General features: G+C 50.0%; 1 protein-coding gene across 1 annotated transcript; it reads left to right on the top strand.

Moving 5' to 3' along the window:
• The first annotated feature begins 6,840 nt into the window (after positions 1-6,840).
• Positions 6,841-23,655, top strand: LOC119401500 (zinc finger protein Noc). The gene is made up of 2 exons (XM_037668355.2): positions 6,841-7,187; positions 19,048-23,655. Exons 1-2 carry the CDS (start codon positions 7,128-7,130, stop codon positions 20,449-20,451), a joined length of 1,464 nt encoding a protein of 487 aa, XP_037524283.1. The 5' UTR covers positions 6,841-7,127; the 3' UTR covers positions 20,452-23,655.
• The last annotated feature ends 247 nt before the right edge of the window (positions 23,656-23,902 follow it).

A 23,902-nucleotide genomic window follows, 5' to 3' on the forward strand; every position in this document is an offset into this window, starting at 1 on the left:
ATGCGTGCGTGAATTACACACCGAACAGGAGATTAGGTAGATTTCACCCAGTGCCCTTCCCGCGCCCACTCAATGTGACGGTTCTTTTCTAAAGAAGTTACAGTTAAATTCCGTTACCTATGTAGTACACTGTTTGCGATGTAATTTGTATGCGTTGTGGCCACAATGACTAGTAATATAATTCTGTTTAATTTGCCTCGTAGATCGGTCCCGTATGCATGCGTGTCTAGGAATTCTAGACCTCCAAGCTTCTGTTGCACTTCACCACAAAGCACCAACGTAATTCGATCAACAGCATATTCAAACAAAGAGGGGAAAAAAAAACCAAGGAATTTCCCAGGATAATCTAAGTTTCAGCAACGCGCCGAGAGTGCTATAGTGTAGTGTTTATTGCACTGACAAAAACAATGATATAATTAAGGAGACCGTATGACTAAGTACAGTAAATGTACATTACATGAGAAGGGAGTGCCCTCGCGACGTTGATAACACGTTGATAAGTTATCGTTGCTCAAGTCCGGCTCATCTTTTCAAATGCGATTTGAATGCTGCGCTTTCAGTTACTGTGGTACATTCAATTTCAGAAGGTAGAAGGGTAGTCCAGAGTTCCTAGACATGGCGACATGCCTTCTTTTCTTCTTCAATTTTTTTTTCACAAATCAACTTCTTCCAAGCTCTTATCATGCCACATTTATTTCTCATAGGCCTTCGTGGCCCCTGCCGCCCTTCTCGAATGGGATTGCATGCGTAGGTCTGTTATAACTCGGTCTGCGCTTTGAGAACACTGTCAAAATTGTCGCTAAGTTCATGGTTCCCTGAGCTTATTAATCTAGGGCTTGTTATACTTCATCTTCGAAACACGAAAGGACACATTCACAAAGTTGTGGCCAAACACGTATACGTAGAAATAACGCACTGATAGCAGTAGAGTTATTGCGGTGGTTCAGCAGATAAGGCGTTTTCTCGAAATCTCAGCGTGGGTGTATTAATTATTACAGAAGGAAAGCTGCCATGCCTTCCTTCTGTAACCTGTGTGCCGAAGTTTTCAAAGATTTTAAAGGGCCCTTAACAGGTGTCGTTGCAAACTTCCGTCTATTACAGCTAAACATTGGCAAGATAGTGACGTTGTCAAGTCTGCGATAAAAACCTCAGAAACACGGCAAAGGTGTCAGTGGCAGCAAGTTCTACGAGTGTGGTTGTACATCGGCATATATTCCCCAACTTGGCTTATACGGTGTCGTATAACGTTCGTTAAAAATCGTCAAAGCGTTTTAACAAGCGTTTTCCGCTTGTTAAATTCGACCTCAACGTTTATTGGCCATTTCGTTCAAGGACTTTAGAGGGTTTGTTGACAGTTGTAGAGAGCGTGCCAGAAATTTTACAGCCCCTGCCATCTCCCCGTCCTCACACACATGCAGGGGCAAAAATAATAAGAAAAATGTAACGGTGGCAAGGTGCGCCGTAAACGAACGTACCCGGTCCTCGATCGTACACCGGAAAGGCATGAGAGACAGCATCCGAGAGGATGTGGAAGTAAAAAGGCGTAAGCAAGGGAAATAAACCCATCCGATTTGCGAGAGCTCCTTTCGCATTTCGAAGTCTGCTCATATCCGAGAGCCGGAGAAGAGGAAAAAAAACAAGCGAGATAAAGAAGGCAATAGAGAGCGTGGCCCCGCTCGAGCACCAAGAAGACCTTTACGGCGCCATTATTTTGGACGCCATAATTCCTTATCCGACAAATGTTTAAAACAGGGCGTTCGCCGCGGCCGGCTCAACGCGCGTTAAAAAAACGCGCGCCGAGTGGGACGACGCGCCTATAGTGTATGCGGCGAACGCGCGAGCGCTGAATCGCAGACAGTTCGCCGGCCGGGAGCAGACGACAACACGTCCCGGTGGAGCGCCATAACGACGGCACTTTTACGACCCGGGGTTATAAAATGTCCCTCCCGCCTCGGCGTATATATCCGTGCGCACATATATATTTCATCCGCCGGTATCTATCGGCCGCAGCAGCATACGGTGCATATGTTTCCAAGTTATAAACAGGGCCGTTTGCCAAAACTCACGCTACAACCTCGAGCAAACCAGTAGGCAACGCTCTCGCCTGCCGCCGCGCACCTGGCATCGAGAGAGAGAAAGAACTTGGCCTCGTTTCTAGCGCCCACCCGTAGATGGCGCGACGCGTCCTGCGCCGCGCGCAAAACGACACTCGGCGGCGCCATTACGGGCGCTCGCGGCGACGCAGCAACAACTATACGTACTCTCCGGCGGCGTGCGGACTCTTAATTCGAGATTTATAACCGTGTTCTCACCAATCGCGGCGGCTTTGATGCCCGCGCTGCTCCGGCAGCGCGCCCTCTCCCTCTCCTCGCTCTTCATGGCACCATAAATTACGGCATTCCCGGGCTGCAGATATGACTTACATCGAAACCCCTAAGTTGTATATATCGCTGATAATAATCCCTGCCTCGGTGCGGCAATAAAGCGCCAGATTTATGTCTCCATTATATTTCACTCTCGTTTCCTTTTCTCGCGCGCCCGTATGTGTTCCATAAAAGGGAGGAGGGCCGGCCGTGTCTGGCTTGTTTTTGAGCATCGCTGCCTGTGTGTGTCTCGGGGCGACGGACGGTGCGAGCAGCCCAAGACGTTATGTGGACGTGCCCTCTGGGTCCCCGCGGACATACGCCGTTTTCGCGTGCTCTCTCCCCTTTACGGCCGGCATAAACTGCGCCGGCGACGGGCAAGCACGCATTTACATAACAGTCGGCGGGCAAGGTATACTGGACGAGTTTATGTTACGGCGTCGCCTTTCCGGCGAGAAAAACAGGCGCGCTCGCTGTCAGTGAGGCGGCCGTTAAAGTCTGCGCCGCCACTGCTCCTGCTATCTATCGTCGCGTTGTTGTACCTCGCCCTTCAAATCCCGGCGCAATGTCAATAGTGGCTTGTTTCGCCAGCCCTGCTCTCGTGATTACGCCATTGGTGCCGTATACATTGCGGAGGACTGACACGCCTACTCAAGCAGGGAAACAGAGTGGACAGGAAGATAAAGAGAACGTAGTCGCTCAGTATTTGTAAATATGAATGTGGTACACGCCTTTGTAGTAATGCAATGTGCGTGTCATAAATAATTATGAAGAAAGTATTAAGAATGCCCCTGGATTAGACCCTACTCGTAGCGTGCTGCCCAAAAACTTAACCGTTTTTATGGCAGAGAGCGGGATGCCGTGCCGGCTAGACCTGCCCGGTACATAATAGGTAGCTCAAAAAAAAAAAAAAAAAGAAAAACGCAAGGTGCTACTGCATTGGGGCGTGCGTCCATTTACATATCCAGTTCTTGCTTACCCTTCGTTTGTCGAAGAGGTTTATCACACCCTCAATACAAGGTTTATGTTACTGATAATAATAGAACTACTACGTGTGCACATCAGCTTCATTAGAAAAAAAAAATAAACGGCGACGTTTCTACGTACCACTGAATTCGCCTTACATTAATGGTTAGCTTGATTTAAAAGGTGCACGTCAGCAACGTATACTCGGAACAGACTAGCCTGATTTTGATTTACGTGTATTTCCCATGTTTACAAAGCCTGTACACTTGTCATTATGATTGATACGCTCATTCATATAGCAAGGCAACCAGTTTGTTACTGCCGTCGTTTTCAACGGTATTCGGCAAGGTTTTACCTACGACCTAGACGCACGTTGAATGATTAAAAAAAAATAAAAGCTTTTTAGATGTATGTACGTAAGCAGGATTGGAGTGTGCAATCTTCAGATTAAAAAAAAAAAAAGAAACAAGGATAGTCACAAGAATCAGTTCTATACAAAAAGATATATATACGCATTTTAGCAGTTGACGTATAGTCTAACGACTCACACGTATCTGCTCTGGGCTCGCACAGCGTCCCCATGCCTTAGGTGCAAGTATAACGGTCTGTGAATGAAAACTGTACGGACTGTCGCTGTCTTTCCTTACAAAAGAGGACGCGGCAACGAATCACATAAAGCAAAATGGCACTTCAATACAAGTGAAGTGGCAAGGCGCCTTATTCTCTGCAACATGATGTCATGAGGGTATCTACATACACTCGCCTTGTTATGTATCTTAAATCTTGTGAATTTTCGAATGGCGTCGCACATTTCACTTTTGTAGCGTTAGCTACACTTGCCTAGCCGGAGCCGATTTCGCGTGGATCCTCATGAGCCGTGCTGCGCATGCGCGAGGATCAGTGATGTCATGCAGCTGGCTCACCGAAGCCGGCATCTCACGCGCTCTCCGCCACCGCCGCGCGCGACTCGTCGCTGCTGGTATGCGCGTTCGGGAGGAGCGGCGTCGTAGCCGCGCCAGACACACTGGCGCCGGCGCGCGCGACTCGCCGCTGCTGGTCTGCGCATTCGAGAAGGGTGACGTCGTAGCCATGGCAGACACACTGGCGTCGGCGCGTGCAGCTATTCGCCTTCGCTGCGCAGTCGCCGCCTGACACTGTGCTAGAGCCGCTTGATAGCGCCTCTGACTGGCGTTTGCAGGTGGGTAACGCTATGGAGAAGGAGAGCACAAATGCTGCTCAACGGCGCAGAAGAGCCGAGAAGCTTATCTCATCGGATCCCGAAGTAGTTGCCTGGCAATTAGTGGTTCAGCGTACGAAGAATGAACAGAAGAAGGCTAATAATCCTACGCAATCTGGAAAGCCAAGAATAATCAGCTGAACCTTTGCTAACGCTACGTATATCCTGGCATAGCCGAGCTAAGCTACTGCAAATGTTTTCCACTGTGCGTGAGTCAACGCTCTTCCTATACAAATACCGAAATACTTCCTCTGCCCATACTGTCATTTACATTCTTCAGTCTCGCTTCGAACCTACTTTTGCTCTAAGCTTCTCTCACCTCAACACTTGCGCAACCCATGTCCCCGTTTGGTTACAGTAAATCCCCATTTGGTTACAGTAAATCCTGTTCATAGAGCTCTACCTTCCCGTCCGCATACATCAGCCAGACGCTGTATATGAAGTTGTTACGCCGCCATCTAGGAGCGATTTACCGAAAGAATGTTTCTTTATCAAAGCCGTACATTACTAGAGGAGTTCGATAAAAATGAACTGCCCTGTAGCCATGTCACCAGGAAGGGAGACACTGTGAGCAGAGACTTTTCTTCCTTTGTTTGCGTACGCAAGCGGTGTAAGTTCCCTTCGTGATCCGTGACGAACCCCGCTTCGTTTCGTTCTTTTTTCCCATCCCTATATATTTTGCTTCGCAGCGAATCTGCAGTGGCGGCATTAGACGCTCCGCATTGGGCCATGGTCCGGGATCTTCCAATAACGCCTGTGGAGGAGGGCACGCGTGCATGCCACTTTCACCCTCTCGTGAAGGGAGTGCGACCTTTCATTTGAAATTTCGGCCGTTTTCTTATACCATGTAGTCATTTGATAGTTTGCAACACAATGACCTCCGAGCGATCTACGCGCTGGGAAGTTTTCGATGCGCCAACCTAACGAGAGGCCTTTAAGCGGACGGTGAGCGAATTTTCCATAGCTCGAAGGATGCGATGGACAATGTTCGCCCGTTTTTACCACCACAAAATGCCTAAAAAGTGCCTCTTCGTGACAGGATTCGAGAGAAAGCGGTTTTGTATATAAGAAACGTCTCGGTACTAGCACAGTATCGCACAATGACTTCAGTTGAGTTCATATTTCTCAAAAACATTATCAATATTCGTCCATTGGACCGAAAAGAACTCAAGAAGACACCACAACGCCACAACGTATTGAACACAACAATGACGCCACAACGTATTTGTTGTGTTCAAATAATTGTTTACGATGACGACGACGACTAAACGAACTTCGATAAGTAAAATGAAAGGTTTCAAAGTCAAGATAGAATAATACCAGCAGCTACATATAATGCTACTCTAGGGGGCGAAAGTGTCTGAGAGACGACGCTGATCTGTTGCGGAACAAAAGTGCCGTGTGGGCGCGGTCTAAGCAGGGTGCTCACCGACCCTCTGTCACAAGGACAGCGATCACACGCACCGAGGGTGATCCCCCGGATCACGAGACCGACACAGGAAGGTCTGCTTATCCCGCTAATCCGCGACTAACCACCGCGTCCGGCGGGGCCGGAAAAGCGCGCGCGCGCGGTCATTAGGCGCGCGCACAAAGGACACCTTGCCGGCGCGCGAGACAGCGCCGCGTGCTCAAAGGAGACGGGTGGATCGTCTCCGGTGGTCCGGCGCGTCGCGCCCAGCCAGCGAGGGTCACCCTTCGCTTCGGAGCAACGGTGCGCCTTTTCCTCCGGCCACTCGATCGTCGCCATGACAGTCGCGTCTGGTTCTTTCTTCTCCGGCGCGAATGATGCGATTCTGAAAGATTAGCGTGACCGAAGAGGAATACCCGGAGAGCGGACAACTCTCTTTCTCAATTCGACGCATTCATCCGCGAAAGAGAGGAGCAGCCGCGGCGGCTGTAGACACTCTCCTCCTTGCCCACGGGGAAAGAGAGAAAGAAAAGCTCCTCTCCCCTCCTCTGCCACAACTCGCCAAAGAAAGACCGCCCCGGCTCTGACAACAAAAGCTGACATAAATCATGCCTGATTGGCAGCTCTGACAACGGGCTGATGGATAGCGTTGTAAAAGTTGACAGCTGGCCCGACGCCAGATCATTAGCTCGACCGGGCTTCCATTGGCCGCGCCGACCGCGGGGAACCACGAGGGGAAAGGAGAAACCGGAAATTGATGGGCGTGACGTCACGCGTTCGCTCCTCCTTCGGCACACCGGATGTTGGGGCTCCGCGCGCACGTGACGTCCCCGCCATCCCCGCCCGGAGAGGCGCGATCCGGCGAACGCGTCGCACGCGCAGAACTCGTCGCGACTCGCTGGTGTACGGAGCGCAGTCGACTTCGCTGTACGACTTCGCGATCTCGTAGCTCTCGCGCCGTTTTTTGCTCAGCTGAGGCGCATCGTAGAGCACGTATCTTCTGACTGAAGCACCGCTCGCCAGGACACTCGCCTCCACGGAGGCTGGATTACTTGGCATTACAGCCGCGGATTACTCTACACCGTCGGCAACCGCTCATCGCGTTTGGACCAAGTTGCTCATTGCTTTCGTCTGGGTTCCATGACCCATCACCATGCTGACCTCAAGTAATCAGTACCTGAGGCCAGAGTTCCTGTCTCCACTTCCGACTACGGTAAGTGACATTCGAAAATTACCAAGTGTCTTTAGTTGATAGTCGGTCTCCTACGGGCCATTCTCGTTGTGGCAACATCATCAGGTGTGCCGACCCGATGACGTTGACACGGTCCGTTTTGCTTGCATCGCCAGTGTCAGTCAGATAATTTTAATCGACGAACACAGTGGCGCATTCTAGCTGTATTATCACGTTATTTGTCATGAGTCCTAATTCGAGTTTTCCTAACGATCACTCGAATTACGACCATACGAATTTACGTCCCCAACTGGTTTCGTTCATGACGCTGTGCCTTCGTGATGTTCTCCCGGATAGGTATATGCTGGTTCTGGCTCTACTGCTATGACCGTCGCTGATGTCAAGTGCACATTTAAAGATCACAGCGTGCACATTCTGACTAAATTAGCACCGGTGAGGTGACGGCACGCCGGCGTTTGCGAAGACCGCGCCGTGACCGTCTGGTGGCGCCGTCGTGCGGTGGCAAATAGTACTACGCAATGTTCTTTCGCTGTGTGCGCGTGCCTTCAGCATTCGGCTTATTTGTCGACAGTATCATGATTCACTTATGTAAAGATGTAGACTGCCCCCTGCGCTACACCGTGTGCTGATAATGTTGCCCAGAATTTCCAGCAATTAAAAACAGCGTTTGCTTGGCTGGGTTACATATATTGTCGGGATACCCCGACGCCTTTTAGACGTTGAGAGTAAGTACAAATGGTGTCAAACCACAAGAAGAATAAAATTTTTCCGCGTCCTGGAATATACTTAAAGGTATGATATTAAAAATAGCAGTGTCCCAGCATTGGCGAGAAAATTTTTAGATCGTGATGAACGTTATCTACTTTAGCAACGCTAGTGCGGTTGTTGCTAACATAGAAAATATGGTATGCCGGTTATGTAGCAAATTGCGGCACTTATGCAGTAAAAGAATGAACAAAAAATGCACACAGGGCTGTCGGTGCCAGAAATGCCTCGCAACTTGCATCAAATTTAATCGCCGGAACTTCGGCAAACACGGCTCTTCTTCTTCTCCTCCTCCTCCTTTTGTTTATTTATTTATTTTTTTTAAAGGCGCGCTGTCTGAGCGCTGAGTAGCTACGCGGACAGCATTGGCGCACTGATTTGCGTTAACCGTCATTTAACAATGTTCTGCAAAAAAAAAAAAAAAAATGTGGCGCCTCTGACAACATATTTTGCATGGCATTGTTAATGGCGACGACATTACGGGCTGATGCGGCGTTGGTGCACGTTGGTACTCCTACGCTTCAGTCTGCGAATGAAAGATGTGAAAGTTCATGCGCGGTCCGGTTGTAGTCGTAGCCTCGTACTGTATTTAGCAGCCCGGTCATCACGCGTCCCTGCAGAGGCGTGAAACTGAGCGTTATACGGAGACGTTCGTACGACGTTCGCAAGCGCCATCGCATGAATCAAGCTACCGCGCATGGTTTTAAGCCACGTACCAAGAGCACGCCGCGCCTGTCGCAGTTATTGCGTCCCTTTTTATCCCTACTGTTTGCGTACAGCGTGGACTCTGTGCGTTCTCGCGAGGCTTTGCGCGGTTCTCGTCGATTACTTGGACCTGTCCCTAATTTACTTACGCTCTCGCTAACCGTCAGCTTCGTTACGCTAGTCACGTGGTCACAGCCAAGCGGGGAATGTTCGTTATGTTGAACAAACATTGCCCGACGAGTTCGGAGGTCTGTAATAGCCAAGAAGCCCATTGTCCCGTTTGCGATCAGGGTTGTGGGTCACAACTGAGACACTGGAGGTTGCTGTATTCTATAGAGCGCGACTTCTAAAGCGTTCGAACGGCATCTCGAGCGAGCTCGGCAGTTTGTCGCTCAAGACAGCGTCGAGCCCGTTGACGTCACGCGCGCTGACGGAGGTTGCGTATTTTTCGCCGGTCGACGTCCGATTATGCCGCGCTCAGTCGGTGCGCACGAACCTGTCGTGGCTGAATTACTGCCGGCTGCGGAGCAGCAGGCGCGAAAGGGTGAGCAGCGCCTTTTCGCGAGCCGTCTGTAACGACGCCTTTTGATGGCGCCTGTTGTACCCCCATCTCGGGCGACTGAGTGTGTGCCCGAATAGGCGAAGCTCTGTGGAAGATCGCGCCCACAGAATGATACGCTCCATCTTGGTGCGACAAAGAGAGGGAAAATATAACACTGGAACGGCTGTCAACCACACTATTGACCCGCCCAAACGCGCTGGGAGACGCGTTCGAAGCGTTCGTCGAGCACACGTAGTGCTGTGGGCGAGCGCATATGTCTGCTAACAAGGCGCATGTATCTTTGCTAGTGCATGACTGGAAATATTTGCACACACTTGAATTTTAGAACGACCAATAACAGATATCGTCGCCGTTGCTCTAAAGAGTCCGCCTCTCCGTTCTGTAGCATTATTTGTAAGAGGACGAACGCTGCTTGTTTAGGAGGTAAGTGGGGCGCATCAATGGAAACTATGCGTATGGACTATGTCGCGATACGCATGAATAGTGAAACGTTATCAAGTATGTAAATTCCCTTGTTTAACGGACGCATAGTGAGCGGCATCATCTATGGTGCTGGGACCTCGCATGTGCTATGAAAGATCCCAACAAGGCCCAACACCAAAATTGCTGCTATACGAGATATCAACTGAAGACTATCTAATGATACTTTGGTACGTGTACCACGGCTATGAAGGTATTTTACTTGTTGACGTAGACAGCTGAACGACTACAAGTGCAGGGCCTATCGCCGTTGAAAACTAAAGTCGGTTATCGTTCCTTTTGTACCGACGAGGTGAGCGATGCCTGCATGTAGTATTGAAACGGCGGCCGGGTGGGTGAGTCACAGGCCATTCGCGTTCAAGGATTGAAAGCAAATGAACTCTGAGCTTATGCATGCCAGTTCTCGAGAAGCTCCCAAAGGACGTGAAAGCGGCAGTCGCTGCTGCCTTGTGCGTCGGTGTCACATTTAGATTTATCCGTTCTTGAAAGTCTAAAACAGCGCTTACAAATGCGCACTAGAGAGCGGCACCCATCTGTATTCCTGCTTGCACCTCGCGCAGACCAGCTTAGCCAATGAGACTCACGATAACACCAGACGCATGCATTTTAGGGCGCGTAAGTCAAATGTTTGACTTCTACGAAAGCGACTTTCTAAATCTATTATCTTTCGTCTAAAGTGTAAGGACATAAGCGTCGCATGAGGATGACGCGTAGTTTTGTGACAGCGCTGGTTAAGAAATGGGGCGTTCAAAGTTATTGAGTTCAGAAAAGTAAATGCCACATGCTCTCCGCGTTTCCGAGTATGAGACAGCATATCACATTATACTCAGAAGAGCGAACAACGCTATTTTGGGCGTTCCGACCGCAGTCCTTCTCATGCTTTTTACTTGCCGTGCTCGCGTAGCTCAACTGTTTGTACGAGAAACCGCAGCTCTTGTCGCACGATGTTGGGGGCACTCGTTCCTTTTATGTTTCTTGTATCGTATCAGGAATTTATCATTAAGCTACCTTGAACGAACACTTTGTGTCAATTGTCGCGCGAAATAATTTGACGGGTTGTATTGCGAATGGCAGGAAACCTTCATTTATTTTTTATTTTTTTATTTTAATTTTTTTTTTATTCGCGTGAGTTTGCCCTGCGGCATCAATACACGTTACACAAAATGGTGCAGCTGTGTTTCCTCCATGAAGTCCAGGAGGGACCTATGGTTCGGACCGTATATCCATAGCTGCAGATCCGGTGGCCTGGTGTGCTGAAGTCCTGCACGCCGCAGATGGCGTCGACGAGCCGCTTGTAGCCCAGGGCATGTCCATAAGAGGTGGTTCAGGTCTGCGTCCCGCACCGGCGCAGGACAAAATGGGCAGCTTGAAGACCTTCATTTATATAGCGTAGGCGTATACGCGCACTGCACTAAGTTCTAGGATTGCCCTAAGTGCGCTGCGATTCCTCGGTCCCCGCGAGATGCGGACATTTTTCACTTTTTTCTCACCTAATAGCGCGCGAAAAAATGCACGTGTTTGGGACATTCGGCGATTTGCGCGTACGTATGTGCTTCCTATATCTGACAGAATCTGCGTGTCTATGAAGAGGTTAGTCCTGGAACTGCTAGCGGTGAATCCATTTTTCGTAATGAAATGTCCCGCGTGTTGGCCGAACACGCACCGCAGCCGCCCACGGTAGCACTTCGGCTAATGCATTACTATGCGCTGCTTACAGCTTGTATCTTGACCAATGGTGATAGTTTCCGGTTTCAACTAAATACGACTAACGCGTGTTAAGAAGATATAAAATCTGCGAGGCGCATCTTGTTTTCTTGGTGGCCATTTTTCGACATCGGGAAATAGAAAAGAAACGAGTCCGTGCTAAGTTCCTTTTGTCGTGCGCACAGCCCATATTTTTCTAAAAATATCAATAGTTCTCTGCACGCTCTAGTGGTTTGGCACCGCATTATATGGAACTTTATTCGGGCTCCTTCGCTCGTATATATGAGCGGTTGACCAGACAGCGAACGTGGATGCCTTTAACGTCGTGGCTGAGGTCGGCAACGTGGACAGAGAAGGGGCCAAGGCAGGAAGCGACTCGTAGTATAGTGTAAAAAAGCAAACGAATCGTCGAGCGCAGGACGATTAAGCCGCGGGGGCGTCGCGCAAATTAATCGGGGGGCTCCCTCTTCTTCCTGCAGCCGGGGTCCGCGCTTTGAATAAATTGTCGCTGCTTGGCGCCACTCGATTTTTCTTGTTGGCGCGCTCGCGTTGTCGACGCGCGGTCCGAGGAAACCCATCGCCCGACCGCGCTCGGAGCGCCTCAGGCCGCCGCCGGCTTGTCGGTGGGCAAAAGAAAGAGGGCATACCGCGTGTTACCACGTCACTCAATGGGGCCATCCGCGCGTGTTAATTCCTTTAGCGCCGAAGCTCCCCTCTCTAGACTTGACGCCCAAATACTCCGGGAATACCTCATTCTTCATGGAGTAGCTGTGCGTCGGGTCTCCGAGAATTCAAAACACCGAGGTGTTTTATTTGTTCGTTTGTTCATTTCCTTTCCTCGTTTATTCGCTTCTTGCTCTCTCACAGACTGCGACCTCCTTTTCGTACTGGAACCGTGTAAAAAATTGTGTTCCGCGTTTCTTCAGAACAGACCTCCGTAAGACATCGAAACGGAGAATAGTGACGCATTGACTTCTGCTTACAAAAACAACCGTTAAAAGAGCATTGAGGCCCATTGTGGAGCCACCCTCCTGAGCAGGACGCTTGTGGCGAGTTTGTAATGCGCACTCATGAGCATAAAGTACACGGATCAAAATATCGCCGACAATAGCTGAACTTATTCGTAATTCTGACGCGCAAAGCGAAATTATCGAGCGCAGCGGAAAGCTGGCGATTCAGGTCAGCACTGTGAGGATACTAAGTTTCAAGTTCCGCTAATAGGCAAAGTCTAAGATCGGCTTCACGGCGAAATTCCCGATCCGTATACTCGGGGGAGTGAGTACCTTACAAAAGTACAATGGACCAGAACTTCTCTAGTAGCCTCGTAGCCCCATAGTTGTGAAGAGGACCGCGTTTGCCTCGGAAAGAGACGACCCGACTTTCCCGCAGGTCGACTCCGCCACCGTTTGGGTACCGAGGCACGTCCTTGCGTTGTAAACGTGCGCTTACAGAATGTGGTCATTTTCTTTTACTCATTTCTTCCACTCGTCGAAGATCAGTTCGGAACCCGCCATAACCCCGAAAACGGCTTCCCGTCATTGCGGCGATCGTCGCGAAAGTGGCTGCCCCGTGTCCGTGTGCTCCCTCGCTGCAGCGAGCGGCAGGCCTCGAAAGGACATTTGCTCTGCCTACAAGGAATGTGTACTCGCCCTGTTACGGCTACATCATGTACATGGTGAAAGATACGATAGTAAATACCTTGCATCGTACGTCATGTGTGCGAAATCGCGTACGTTTGTCCATGAGGTCCGGGTATACGTGTGCGGGGACGAAACGTGCAGCGGGAATACTGCGCGGCGCGGCCGTGCGCGATTAATATAACCTGGAGATCGAACGCTTCCAAGCAAAATTTTGCAAGTCACCGTTGAACGCCCACGAACCGCACACGCCATCTCAACGCCTGGCAAGAGATGGCGCTCGCGCCTCGGGGTGAGCGACGCCGTCCGCTGATGTGGGACTAAGTCGGGCACATTGTTAGCGTTATTGTACGCCGTTTCGCTAATAACTACCGGTGGGACACATGTAGCGCGCGTCTGGTTCACTGGAATTCAGAAATCAGATTTTTTTTTTCTTCAGTTTTCCAGGCGCATACGCATGCGTCTTTCGCACACGTTTTTATTGTAGTCGCGTATGCTCAGGTTATCAGTCTTTCAACTCGACGAATCGTTTCGTTCTTTACAAAGGCTGGAGAGCCCTTAGTTTTGTTTTTTCGCGTGCCACCACGATGACTGAAACAAGATGGCATAAGTCGGTTTTTACGTGCGCGCTTTATCAGTTGATTGGAAGGCTCACGCGGTGTTATCGCCCGTGTTCTGTATATATAAAAACTCTCACCGGACGCTCTTTCCGGTTATTACGCTCGCTGTACAGTACTAGTTTCCCGCAGCACAGGGGATATATTGCACGTTTTTCTTTCTTTTTTAAACACATCGAGTGACTAAAGCTTTCGCAACAGCCCGTCATGACACGAAGCTCACGAACAGGAGCTATATACAGCGCACGCTGAAATATATCTGCTGCGTTATTTTTGCACGAAAATTGCTAAATATGTGCGTTAGGAGCTTGCACCTGGAGCTTTGTTCCCGATAAAAATAGACGAGACGTCACACATGCCACCTCCCCCTCTCCCACTACACACGGTGTGCGAGCGATCGAGCGAAACAAGAAAAAATAATGATAAAAATCACAGCTGGCCATCATTTAAGCTTATGGAATCCGCCGGTGTATTGTCGCGATCATCCGTCGGCGTTTTCTTATTATATTAATTTGGTTTTACTGGTGCTGAATTCATGATGGAGCGATGCGGCGGTATTTCATTGGGAGTATGGCGGCGCTCAAACCGGTGTAGGCGCTGCAAACTAGTGCTCCAGGTGTGGAGTAAACGAGTGCGTATCGAACTTAATTGTTCGATATCCTGCTCTATGTCACAGTCGTGGCAGTTGTTGAAATCCTTCCCAAAGCTGTGCAAAACAAAAAGAAGAAATGTATTCGCGCTGAGCTATATAAAAGTAAAACGCATTGACGCGTTCTCCCGAAAAATGCGGTGATAGACTCATTATTCCCAGCTATGATGAAAGGGGTTGTCATCAAACGTCGCATCGTGCGATGTATATAACTCGAGATGCCGTTTCGTTGTCAAACATTGAAGCGGTATACGGTAAATATAGCGTATTATAGTCTCTGTTCACTGATGAGATGCTTCATTCAATCGCATCGTTTGTTCTTTCTTTTCTTTTGTTCGTGCGTTTCCATTCATTATTCCGTTTAACATATATTGAAGTTTTTTTGTTGCACGGAAGAAAATGATTCTTAACTGCCCCGTCTACGCGCCACAGCGAGAGAGCTGTACACTCTTATCAGGTCCTGGCTAAATGCTCGCTCTATCCAGGAAACCAGATGAAAAATGCACGGTTTCCTGGTTATATCTAGCACTTTAAGCGGGACCTGATTAAGAGTGTATATCGAGTTTTTCGCAAGCTTTGTTCCTTCTAAATCTATTTTTGCGTTTTCAGAATTTCGATGATTCCTACGATCACGTGCCGAAAGGCGTGGAGACAACGACAATCACAGCGCGCGGTACCATGGGCCGCGAAAGGCGAATAACCGTGTTTCTATATTCAGTTTGTGTGTGTGTGAACGCACATACATACATACATACATACATACATACATACATACATACATACATACATACATACATACATACATACATACATACATACATACATACATACATACAGACAGAGCCCATCAATGCGCGCGCGCGCATTGATAGGCTCTGTATGGACTTCCGGCGCTGTTTCTCGAGCCCGCTTACGTGTTTGGTACTTGACGGATTTGAGTACCACTACTGCAGACAAATGGCAATATCAAAATGCGTGCAACCCGATTGCTCTGTCGCCGATTCATCTGCTTGTTAAAATAAGGCATGCAGCTGGATGTTTTGCGGCGTTCAGCCTAGTCCCATTTTAGAAGCAGCAGAGAGAGCTGATGACAGTGTTTATACTCCTGAATGTCTGCACGTACGCTAGAGGCGTGGAAGCCAGCATCCATGTATCTTTACGCTTCGATCTAAAGAATGGCTGTAGTTTCGTGTTTCTTACTGCGAATTTCGTTATCCGTAATCTGTTGCGTCGCGTTTAGTCTGCAATTCAAATAGTAGCAAGCCCAATCCAGCAGCCAAGTGCCATAGCCGTTGTTCCTTATTTCTATAATAAAGCAGTACTTATGATTACGTTGTTATTGGCATCTTTGCCTCGGCACATTTGAGTAGCACATAGCCCGTTGCTTCAAATAATAGTTTAACGCACTCTAATAAACTCGAGAGTCGCTACATCGTGTCACGATTGCTGTTGCTACGATATGTCTTAAATGTCTGTACAGGGTGATGGAAAGAAACTCGAACAGCAGGGCGCGCTGGTTTCGTCGCGCTCTGACCTTGGTGACAATAAAAAGATGCTAAAGTGGTCCTTGATTGTATCATGGTTGGCTTTAGTGGATATTGATTACCATCCATGCTACAACCGCTTTCAAAGAAATGCGAAACTGCAGAGACCGTAGATGCCGCACTGTTTGCGTTACTTTCCGTCGCGATAGTACATTTACGCTGTTCCTCGACTTTTGCGGGCGTGGTCTGCGATTTTCGTGTCTGCGTTGTTCTTTTATTCTGGATATCCCTTGTACTCCAACAGCGTAAGGCGTACTTACATCTACTTAATGTCAATCGTTCTACATTGACACGCGTCTGTACCTGTCTATACGCCGAGACATCCGGTTTGGTGGTTGAGGCGTGGGCGCGATGGAAATTCGTCGACGGTATTCGCGCAGTTATGACGTTTATTGCGCGCGTTTGCTGGCTGTTATGTTCCCTCCGTTTCCCACGGCCGACCGGGTGTCAATGTCTGTAAAAGATGGGACGATTGCATTTCGAATGCATCGTGTCGCGTTAAGCGACAGGATATATCGCTTAAATCACTTCGCAATAGCTCGCCCTATCTTTTGTGGCTGCGTGCGCGGTCGCTTGCAGCCGTTAAGTGCGCCTCTGTGCTGGGCATATGCGCTGCGCAAACTGCACCGTTACGTGGCGCATTGTGCGACGAAGTAGCTCGCTGACTGCTCGACGGAGGCGCTCGCGGCGTTATATTGTTCCCCATATATCACGATCATGCGTCATGAATCGCGAGCTCTGCCTATTCGGGTCTATTTTGTGATCTAAATTTCCAAGAACTAAAGCTGCGCGCCACTTCGCGCTATAGAAAGCGTGCGTCTTTGTGGGCGGTGGACCGAGTCGTTTTTGTCGCAATGCGCGCGGTAATTCCGAACTGCGAATGGCGCCGCGCCGTTAACAGTTTAACGATTTGTCCGCTGCTGTCGCGTGCAAGGTTGAAGGGACAAAAGGGGCGCAATATGACGGACGGCTTCCGAGAATCGAACGCAGCCGACTTGTTCGCGCTTGGGGTGATGGAGTGTCTTCTGCTTTCTCTTACCTTTCGGGACCGCGGTGCGCATCTTGCGCGATTCCTGCCTCTCGCAAGGTGGAAGAACAACGGTCGAATTTCTCAGTGCGCTACCAGCTTTGTCATCGCCTCATCCCCCGGCCAGTCTGTGACAAGGCGCGAGAGACAACAGGCGCTGCTACGCTCCTTGTCTATATGTTCTCGTTGAAGTTGTCCTCTGCGTGGGCTGCCTCATCCGAGCTGACCTCGCTCTGTGACTTTTGCCCATTTTCCTCGTCTCTACAATAAATAGACATTCCGACGTCCACTCCTTTTCGCCTCACGTCCCTTCCTGGCATTGTTTAAAATACGCGTTGAGAGTCGCAGGCACTGTGTGTAACCGCATAAGGCACTCTCGTTTACGTTTCATGAGCTTTCAGCTGTATGCTTATTTAAATTCTTTGAGGCGAACATACAGGAAGATGAGCAATGACAAACTAGTAATAACCGGCATTAACCTAGATAATGCGATGATTCCGTTCACTCCAGTTCTATTCCTTGTCGTCCATCGTTCACTGCCGGCTGGTCCCAGTGATAATGTATGCGGAGCATCGCTTCCACCACGGACGAAACGCGAAAACAAAGAGGTTAGCATAATCGCTACATCATCTCGCCCCATACATCCGCCTTGCGAGTCACCACGTAAGCACATATGGCTTTGACTCTAACCAATCCCGGTAACGTGTCGTCGTAGTTGGCGTGACTTTCAGCCTGGGCTTTGCAGTATGTTTCATCCGGTGACTTAAGGCCTATTGCCTTCCGTCTTAATAATTTGGAAGGCTTACGTACAAGCGTTATTCCAATGCCAACATACCCCTGCAATTATTATGTTATTACGTAATAGGGATCAAGATTTATCCCTAGCAGGACGCAGTCGTCAGTTTACATTGGTATCTGAGCAGTTAAGGATTTCCTCTCTTAGTTTAATGATATTCTTTGGATAGAGGTGAGTGCCCTCTGCCGGAGAAACATCCTGTGTGATGGCGGCACTTGGCGTAACAAGGCGTTTGGCCTTGTAATCTTATTGAACGTATAATTATGGGGACAAGTGGTCACGACGTTTCCACCGCACGCCCTGGGAAACAGTCCCCGCTTCCGATCTGATTCCGATAACGTGGACGTAAGTGCAAATGACAATGTAATTCTGATATTTCGATAACGGACGCGCGCGCCATTGTCTCAAGCACTACTTTTCGCGCCTATCGAACGTAGCGACCGAACAGGCCTGACACTTGTAGAAAAGGTGTCTCAGGATGGTTGCGTTGTCGAGTACTTGCGCTTCATTGTCTCGGCGGATGCGCACTAAGGCTCCCGACGTGCCCACTGACAGGAGCGGGACATTTCTACGGCCTAGACAAAACGTTCCGCACCAAGACGATGCACATATGTTACAAAGCGTGCGCAAATATTGCCCGCTTCCGAGAAGCCGATGATAGATTGGGTTGACGGACATGGTTTGAGCTTTTATTATTCGCGCCTTCAAAAGAGCAAGCCAGTAGAGGACGCCACCATATTTGCTCCCTTTCCTGGCGCTGAGATCATATGCGACAGGCGAGCTCGTTTGGTTCGCACACGCCGCCTCCACTCATAGCAGTTTCTTCCTCGGCTTCGAGCGCCGTCATGTGACTCTCGTGGTATGTTAACGCAGGACCGCGTGAATTTGATTAGCGCTTAAGGAAAGCAGCAACTGCTCCACTCGACATTTGGAAGGATGGATAGCATTCAGGTATTGTGCTTCCTTGTGCGGCGCACTCGTACGTGTTCATTCTGACGGACTATTAATCATATCGAGCCGTACATGCCAACTGCCTAGCATGGCGTTTCGCTCGTTCAGCTGCAAAATCAGTCGTTTTTATTCCACAATCGCTGGATTCTTTCACTCGCCCTCACTCGAGAATTTCCTTTCGTGGTGTAGCAACAAAGCAAGAGACTGGAACGATTTCGAGCGAGGACGGAAGCTAAACCCCAAGACTTCGTGTTTTGACCACGTTATTTAGACATGTTGCACTTAGTCTGGTGCTAACACTACACGACATATATTTGTCTCGTTATCCTGTGTCCTTGTACGTCGCCGACTAAATTGTGTTCGGCAGTTTCATTATGTTGCTACTGTGAGACATCGGCAAGCCATTGGCGTCCTGATTTATGTTTTCCTTTCACCTTCTCGCAGCTCGACGCCAAGAAGAGTCCTCTGGCATTGCTGGCGCAGACATGCAGCAACATTGGTGCCGACAACCCCAACATCAAGCCCATAATACCACCTCTGGAGAAGCCCAAGGACCAAGACAAGAGCAAGGGCAAGTCATCGTCGCTCTCTTCTTCTTCGACGTCCTCATCGAGCCAGCTGGACGACAAGCCGTCCTTCAAGCCCTACGAGTCGGCGAAGAAGGAGGACTCCACATCCAATGGTGACGTGGGCGGCGGCAAGAAGTCCCCTTCCTCATCGTCTAAATCCCCGCCGCGGGTTCCCAGCTCTTCTCCCGCTGCGTCCATTGCATCCAGCGGCAAGGCATCGCCGGCGGCTTCCGAAGGCGGTCACTCCAAGTCAGACGCTTCTTCGGGCTCGGCGACGGCCATAACGACTACCACGTCGTCCTCTTCATCCTCGACGCCGTCATCGCAGAACACTCTGAGCGGCCTTGGCTACGGTGGTGCAGCGGCTCTCGGCTTGGACCTGGCGCGCGACAAGGACGCACTGTCGCAGTTGACCTCTCTGAGCGCGGCATACAAGGGTCTGAACCCCCTAAACTGCTGTTCGCCGCTGCTGGCTGGCCATCTGCCGGGAGCTATGGATGGCACATTCCCCGGCGCGGCGCTAGCGAGCCAAGCACTGAAACTGGGCGGCTACCCCGTCGGCTCGCCTCTGTCGCCGTACGTGGGCTACGCTCGTGTGAAGACAGCCGGTGGTGGCACCTCGCTGGTGCCCGTTTGCCGAGACCCGTTCTGCACCAACTGCCAGATGAGCATGCAGAGCGCACAGCTAGGTGTCTGTCCTAGCGGCTGCACACAGTGCTCACACGACCGGCTGGCTCCGGGACTGGGACTGAATCCGGCGCTGATGCCTCCTGGACTGGGCTCAGCCGCTGGCGGCCTCGGTTCGCCTCTGTACCCAGGCGCGGCTGCAGCGCACTCAATGCTGACGCGGCCGAACGTATGTAGCTGGATGGTGGGTGACACATACTGCGGCAAGCGGTTCTCCACCTCTGAGGAGCTGCTACAGCACCTGCGCACCCACACCAATCTCTCGGTGACGGACTCTAGTGCGCTTCCACTGCTGTCGCCCAGCCTGTCGGTGCCGTCGGCGGCGCCCAGCGGCTTGAGTGCCGCAGCCGCTGCCTGCCACCTGCACTACAGCACGGCGCCATCACTGACCACGCCGGCTGGACTACGCAGGACCTACCCAACAAGCCTGAGCCCCGTCGGCTCGCTCTCGGCGCGGTACCACCCGTACAAGCCGCCAGTGCCGACCTTCCCTGGTACACCATTCGCTCCTCTACCTCACCCTTCGCTCGGCATGTACTACTCGCCATACGGACTCTATGGACAGAGGCTAGGACCCCCTGTGCACCCTTGAACGCGCACTGTCTTACCTTTGCGTGGCCTGTGGACACTCGCCAGTGCAGTGCCATTGTCTCTCTCCCACCTGCCCTCTCTCTCCGCGGCTGCTCACTTGTAAGAAAGTTCTTCACGTGGACTCTTGTGTGCGCGCATGCGTTGAAGCTCACTTGGACTCTTGAGCGGCTTTCCTGTCATCCCGAGCGTAGTTTGTAACCATCTTTGCCGAGCCTTTCATGGCTTTGTGCACCGCGTTGCTCGGCAGTGTTTGTCTTTCGTTGGTCTCCCTGTTCATTATTACTTTTTTAACGTGTTGTTTAGGCCCCAATAGAAGTTTGTTCGAAACACATCGCAATGGAAATACTTACCACTAGGCCTTGTTATGCAGGAAACATATGCAAGCAGTATGCAGTTCTTCCTCTTTGGTGAATTTGCTGCTCTAGAATGAACCGGAAATGCACAGGCATGCATCTGATGGGCTGTTCTGGCTCTGTTTAAAGCACGGTCGTTTGCAATAATGTGATGCCTGTTGGCATTTATGCACTCGAAAGCGTCGTGTGATTTTGGGATGTATTCCGCGTCACTTGCACCTTGTCACAGTTTCTAACCTTTATCTTTTTTTTTCGAGGCTGACTTCGCGCACATTTGCAATTCCACACCCGTCACTTGTGGGGCTGGGCTTCACCGCAATGGCTCAACTAAAGAATTAACTGATGTTTGAAACACTTCATGTCGTTGGTCACGCGCCTCTCAATGCGTCAGTGGACATTTATTTCATTGGCTATTGTCGATGTACGCTCTATCCGCTTGCCGTTTTCTCCCTTGTCAACCTTTCCCTGTCGGCGGCGTGCTTGTACAGGCGACGCATCGATTCTCATTCACTCGGTGATGTGTTTATGGGATGGGAGATCTCAGGTCAGTTTGAATGCACGCACTTATCGCATTCGCATTATTTCGATTAACCTCGATGGGGCAAACGAAATGCGCGTTGGCAAGGGACGCCACTTACTCTTTGAAAACCACGTCACAAAATGAGCGACGAGGTCCTTCTTACGAAAGGCACAAACTATACTCATGTGTACGTCGTCCACGGTCTATTTCCGACTCAGTCGGGCACCGATTCTCATACATCGGCTCTAGCTTAACGACGCTCGCGCTGCGCTATCCGCTTGAGTTTTCTTTTGCCCCCGCCCCCCCCCCCCCTTTTTTTTTTTTCAGCGTATTCGTTTCCAAGATGCGGCTCTCATAATTTCTCCGTAGCTGGGTGCATTGGCTGTCGAGGCTTTATTTTCGCAGACGTTCTGTTCGCTTGCGGACAAGAAAAAAAAAAAGATCGTGATGTGTGTTTGCTGGGGACGCATGCCGCACGCAACCTTTACTTCTTCACAGGCCGCATCAAATTTGCACAAATTTATGTCGATGCTAAGACTTGAGGCGCTCAATTTATATACTTGTTCACTGCCAGCGATGGCGTCGCTCCTAAACGTGTCACACTTTGTGTCGCTTTGCCAGCTCTATAATGTTATATCCCGGTCACCGACTCATCCCAACGTGGCAGAGATTTCATGCACGTTCCAAACGGTGTATATGTAGGACTGTAGAGTACAAACTCTAGAGGTAATACGCGCGGCAGCGGGGGAGGGAAAAAAAAAGGAGAAAGATAAGCAATGCTTCCAGTTGCCACATGTCTCGGTGAAGAAAACAAAGAAAGAAGCAGCGAGGGGCATCTTCGGGATTGCCCCATCGATCAGGTTGACGAATGGTGCCTAGCTCGGCGCGACGCGGCGGCCTTGCTAATCTAAATGTAGCGTTTCTTTGGAAAGGGGAGAGGGGGATTAGCATACGCGAGGGGATCGCGTGATCCGAATGGCAGATTGTGTGCCAGCCGAGCGCTGCAGGCGCGCGATTTATAAATATTCGTCGCGCCGCCGCGTTTTACCACTCGCTGGGAGTTCGGCCTCTTTTCTCCGTGTGACCGCTCTCGATGCTTATCTTGAGCAATGAGCCCGCGGCTGTGACTGCGCGCCCCCCTACGTAGTGCGGTCCCTCGCGGCGCACACCGTTACGACAAAACAGCAAGGGTCCTACATTGGTTGACCGGTCCTCGATCCGGTGTCGTTACTTTACTGAAAAGAAAAAAAAAACAAATTTCCGGTGATACGTGCGGCCTTACTGATCAGCGGGTATTCAGGAAGAAGTCGCAGTGCAACATTTACGATATGCAAAGATAGATAGAGAGAAAGAAAAAAAAAGCAGTGACCAGTTAAGTTTGTTAAATATCGGAACTGTCGACCGGCCCGGCCCGCAAGGTTCCCCTGCTTCTGCAGTGTGTCATAGTCGAGCGGAGGCAATTTACGACTTCGCGTCTTTAACGGCTCGCTACGTATTCACAGAAAAATATGAAATCCGGTGACCTAAAAAGTAAGGAGTGAGTAGATCACCGTGAAACCTACAAAAACTAACTATAGAGTGCCGCGTTTTTATAACTAAGCAGCTGCCTTAGTAGTTTCCCCCGGATAATTTTTTTTTTTTTGCTTCTACTTCGGCTACGCTTGTGACCAAAACCGCGCCTAGCCTCCTGTTGGGATGCACGTGCGTCTGTTCAACAGGAAAACTTTGAAAACTGTACGCGCGTGCGACCGATTGGTGTACAGTGCCGTACATCCCACGCACACAAAGGTACAGCGGTTATTTCTCGTTACTTGAGAATGTTGTTATTGGTGCGTGATCTTTTACCTTCCATCTGGGGCTTAAACGGGGAAGTGTTTTCCAAGGGAGAATACATGCTCGACCTGCACTAAAGCATCTCAAAACGCGGTGTGATCTCTCCTGGCGTCAAATGCTAAGTCAAGGGTGTCCAAAGCGTGTTGCCAAAATGACACTAAGTTTTCTTTATCTTTTTTTTTTTCGTTTGAGACGTGTTTGAATTGCGCCGTCTCGTGTCTTTATTCTTGTGGGAGGATTGTAACATAAAACATTGTACAGAAATATGTCCGTTCGCGTTTTTGTCTTGTGTTGCGTAATTTTTTGGAAAGTTTGTGGTTAACTTTCATTGTTTTCGCTTGCGTGTGATGATCGAGTCGTGTACATTAATAATATATTTGAAGTCGGCGCGTGCGAAACGCGCACGCGATAGTCTTTGTTTGTATTATTTTGTTTATTGTTGTACATACTCCTTGATGCCGATGATCCTGCAAATACATGACACTGATGAAACCTGGAACATCGTCGTCTCTCTCTTCTCGGCTGTAAGCGAGAAATAAGCGGTGCACCACTCGCACGTGCCTACACGCGGCGACGTGGGGCATTGCCTTTCCGTGTAGAATGACCAGGAGTTCCTGCAAAACATAAGGTGTCTTTAATTATAGGCTAGAACGAGGGGCCCTGCACTCACCTTACAATATTGCTGTAACGTTAGGCGCGCCCTCTCCATAGAAAGGCCCAAATGCATCCAGCTTATGACCACGTGG

The sequence above is a fragment of the Rhipicephalus sanguineus genome, chromosome 1 (genome assembly GCF_013339695.2).
Source record: "Rhipicephalus sanguineus isolate Rsan-2018 chromosome 1, BIME_Rsan_1.4, whole genome shotgun sequence".
NCBI classification, from domain to species: Eukaryota; Metazoa; Arthropoda; class Arachnida; order Ixodida; family Ixodidae; genus Rhipicephalus; species Rhipicephalus sanguineus.

Excerpts from the sequence above, each read along its gene's own strand:
- LOC119401500 (XM_037668355.2), top strand. The coding sequence starts at position 7,128 with ATGCTGACCTCAAGTAATCAGTACCTGAGGCCAGAGTTCCTGTCTCCA. Across the intron at positions 7,188-19,047 it reads TGTCTCCACTTCCGACTACG|CTCGACGCCAAGAAGAGTCC; the intron begins GTAAGTGACATT and ends ACCTTCTCGCAG.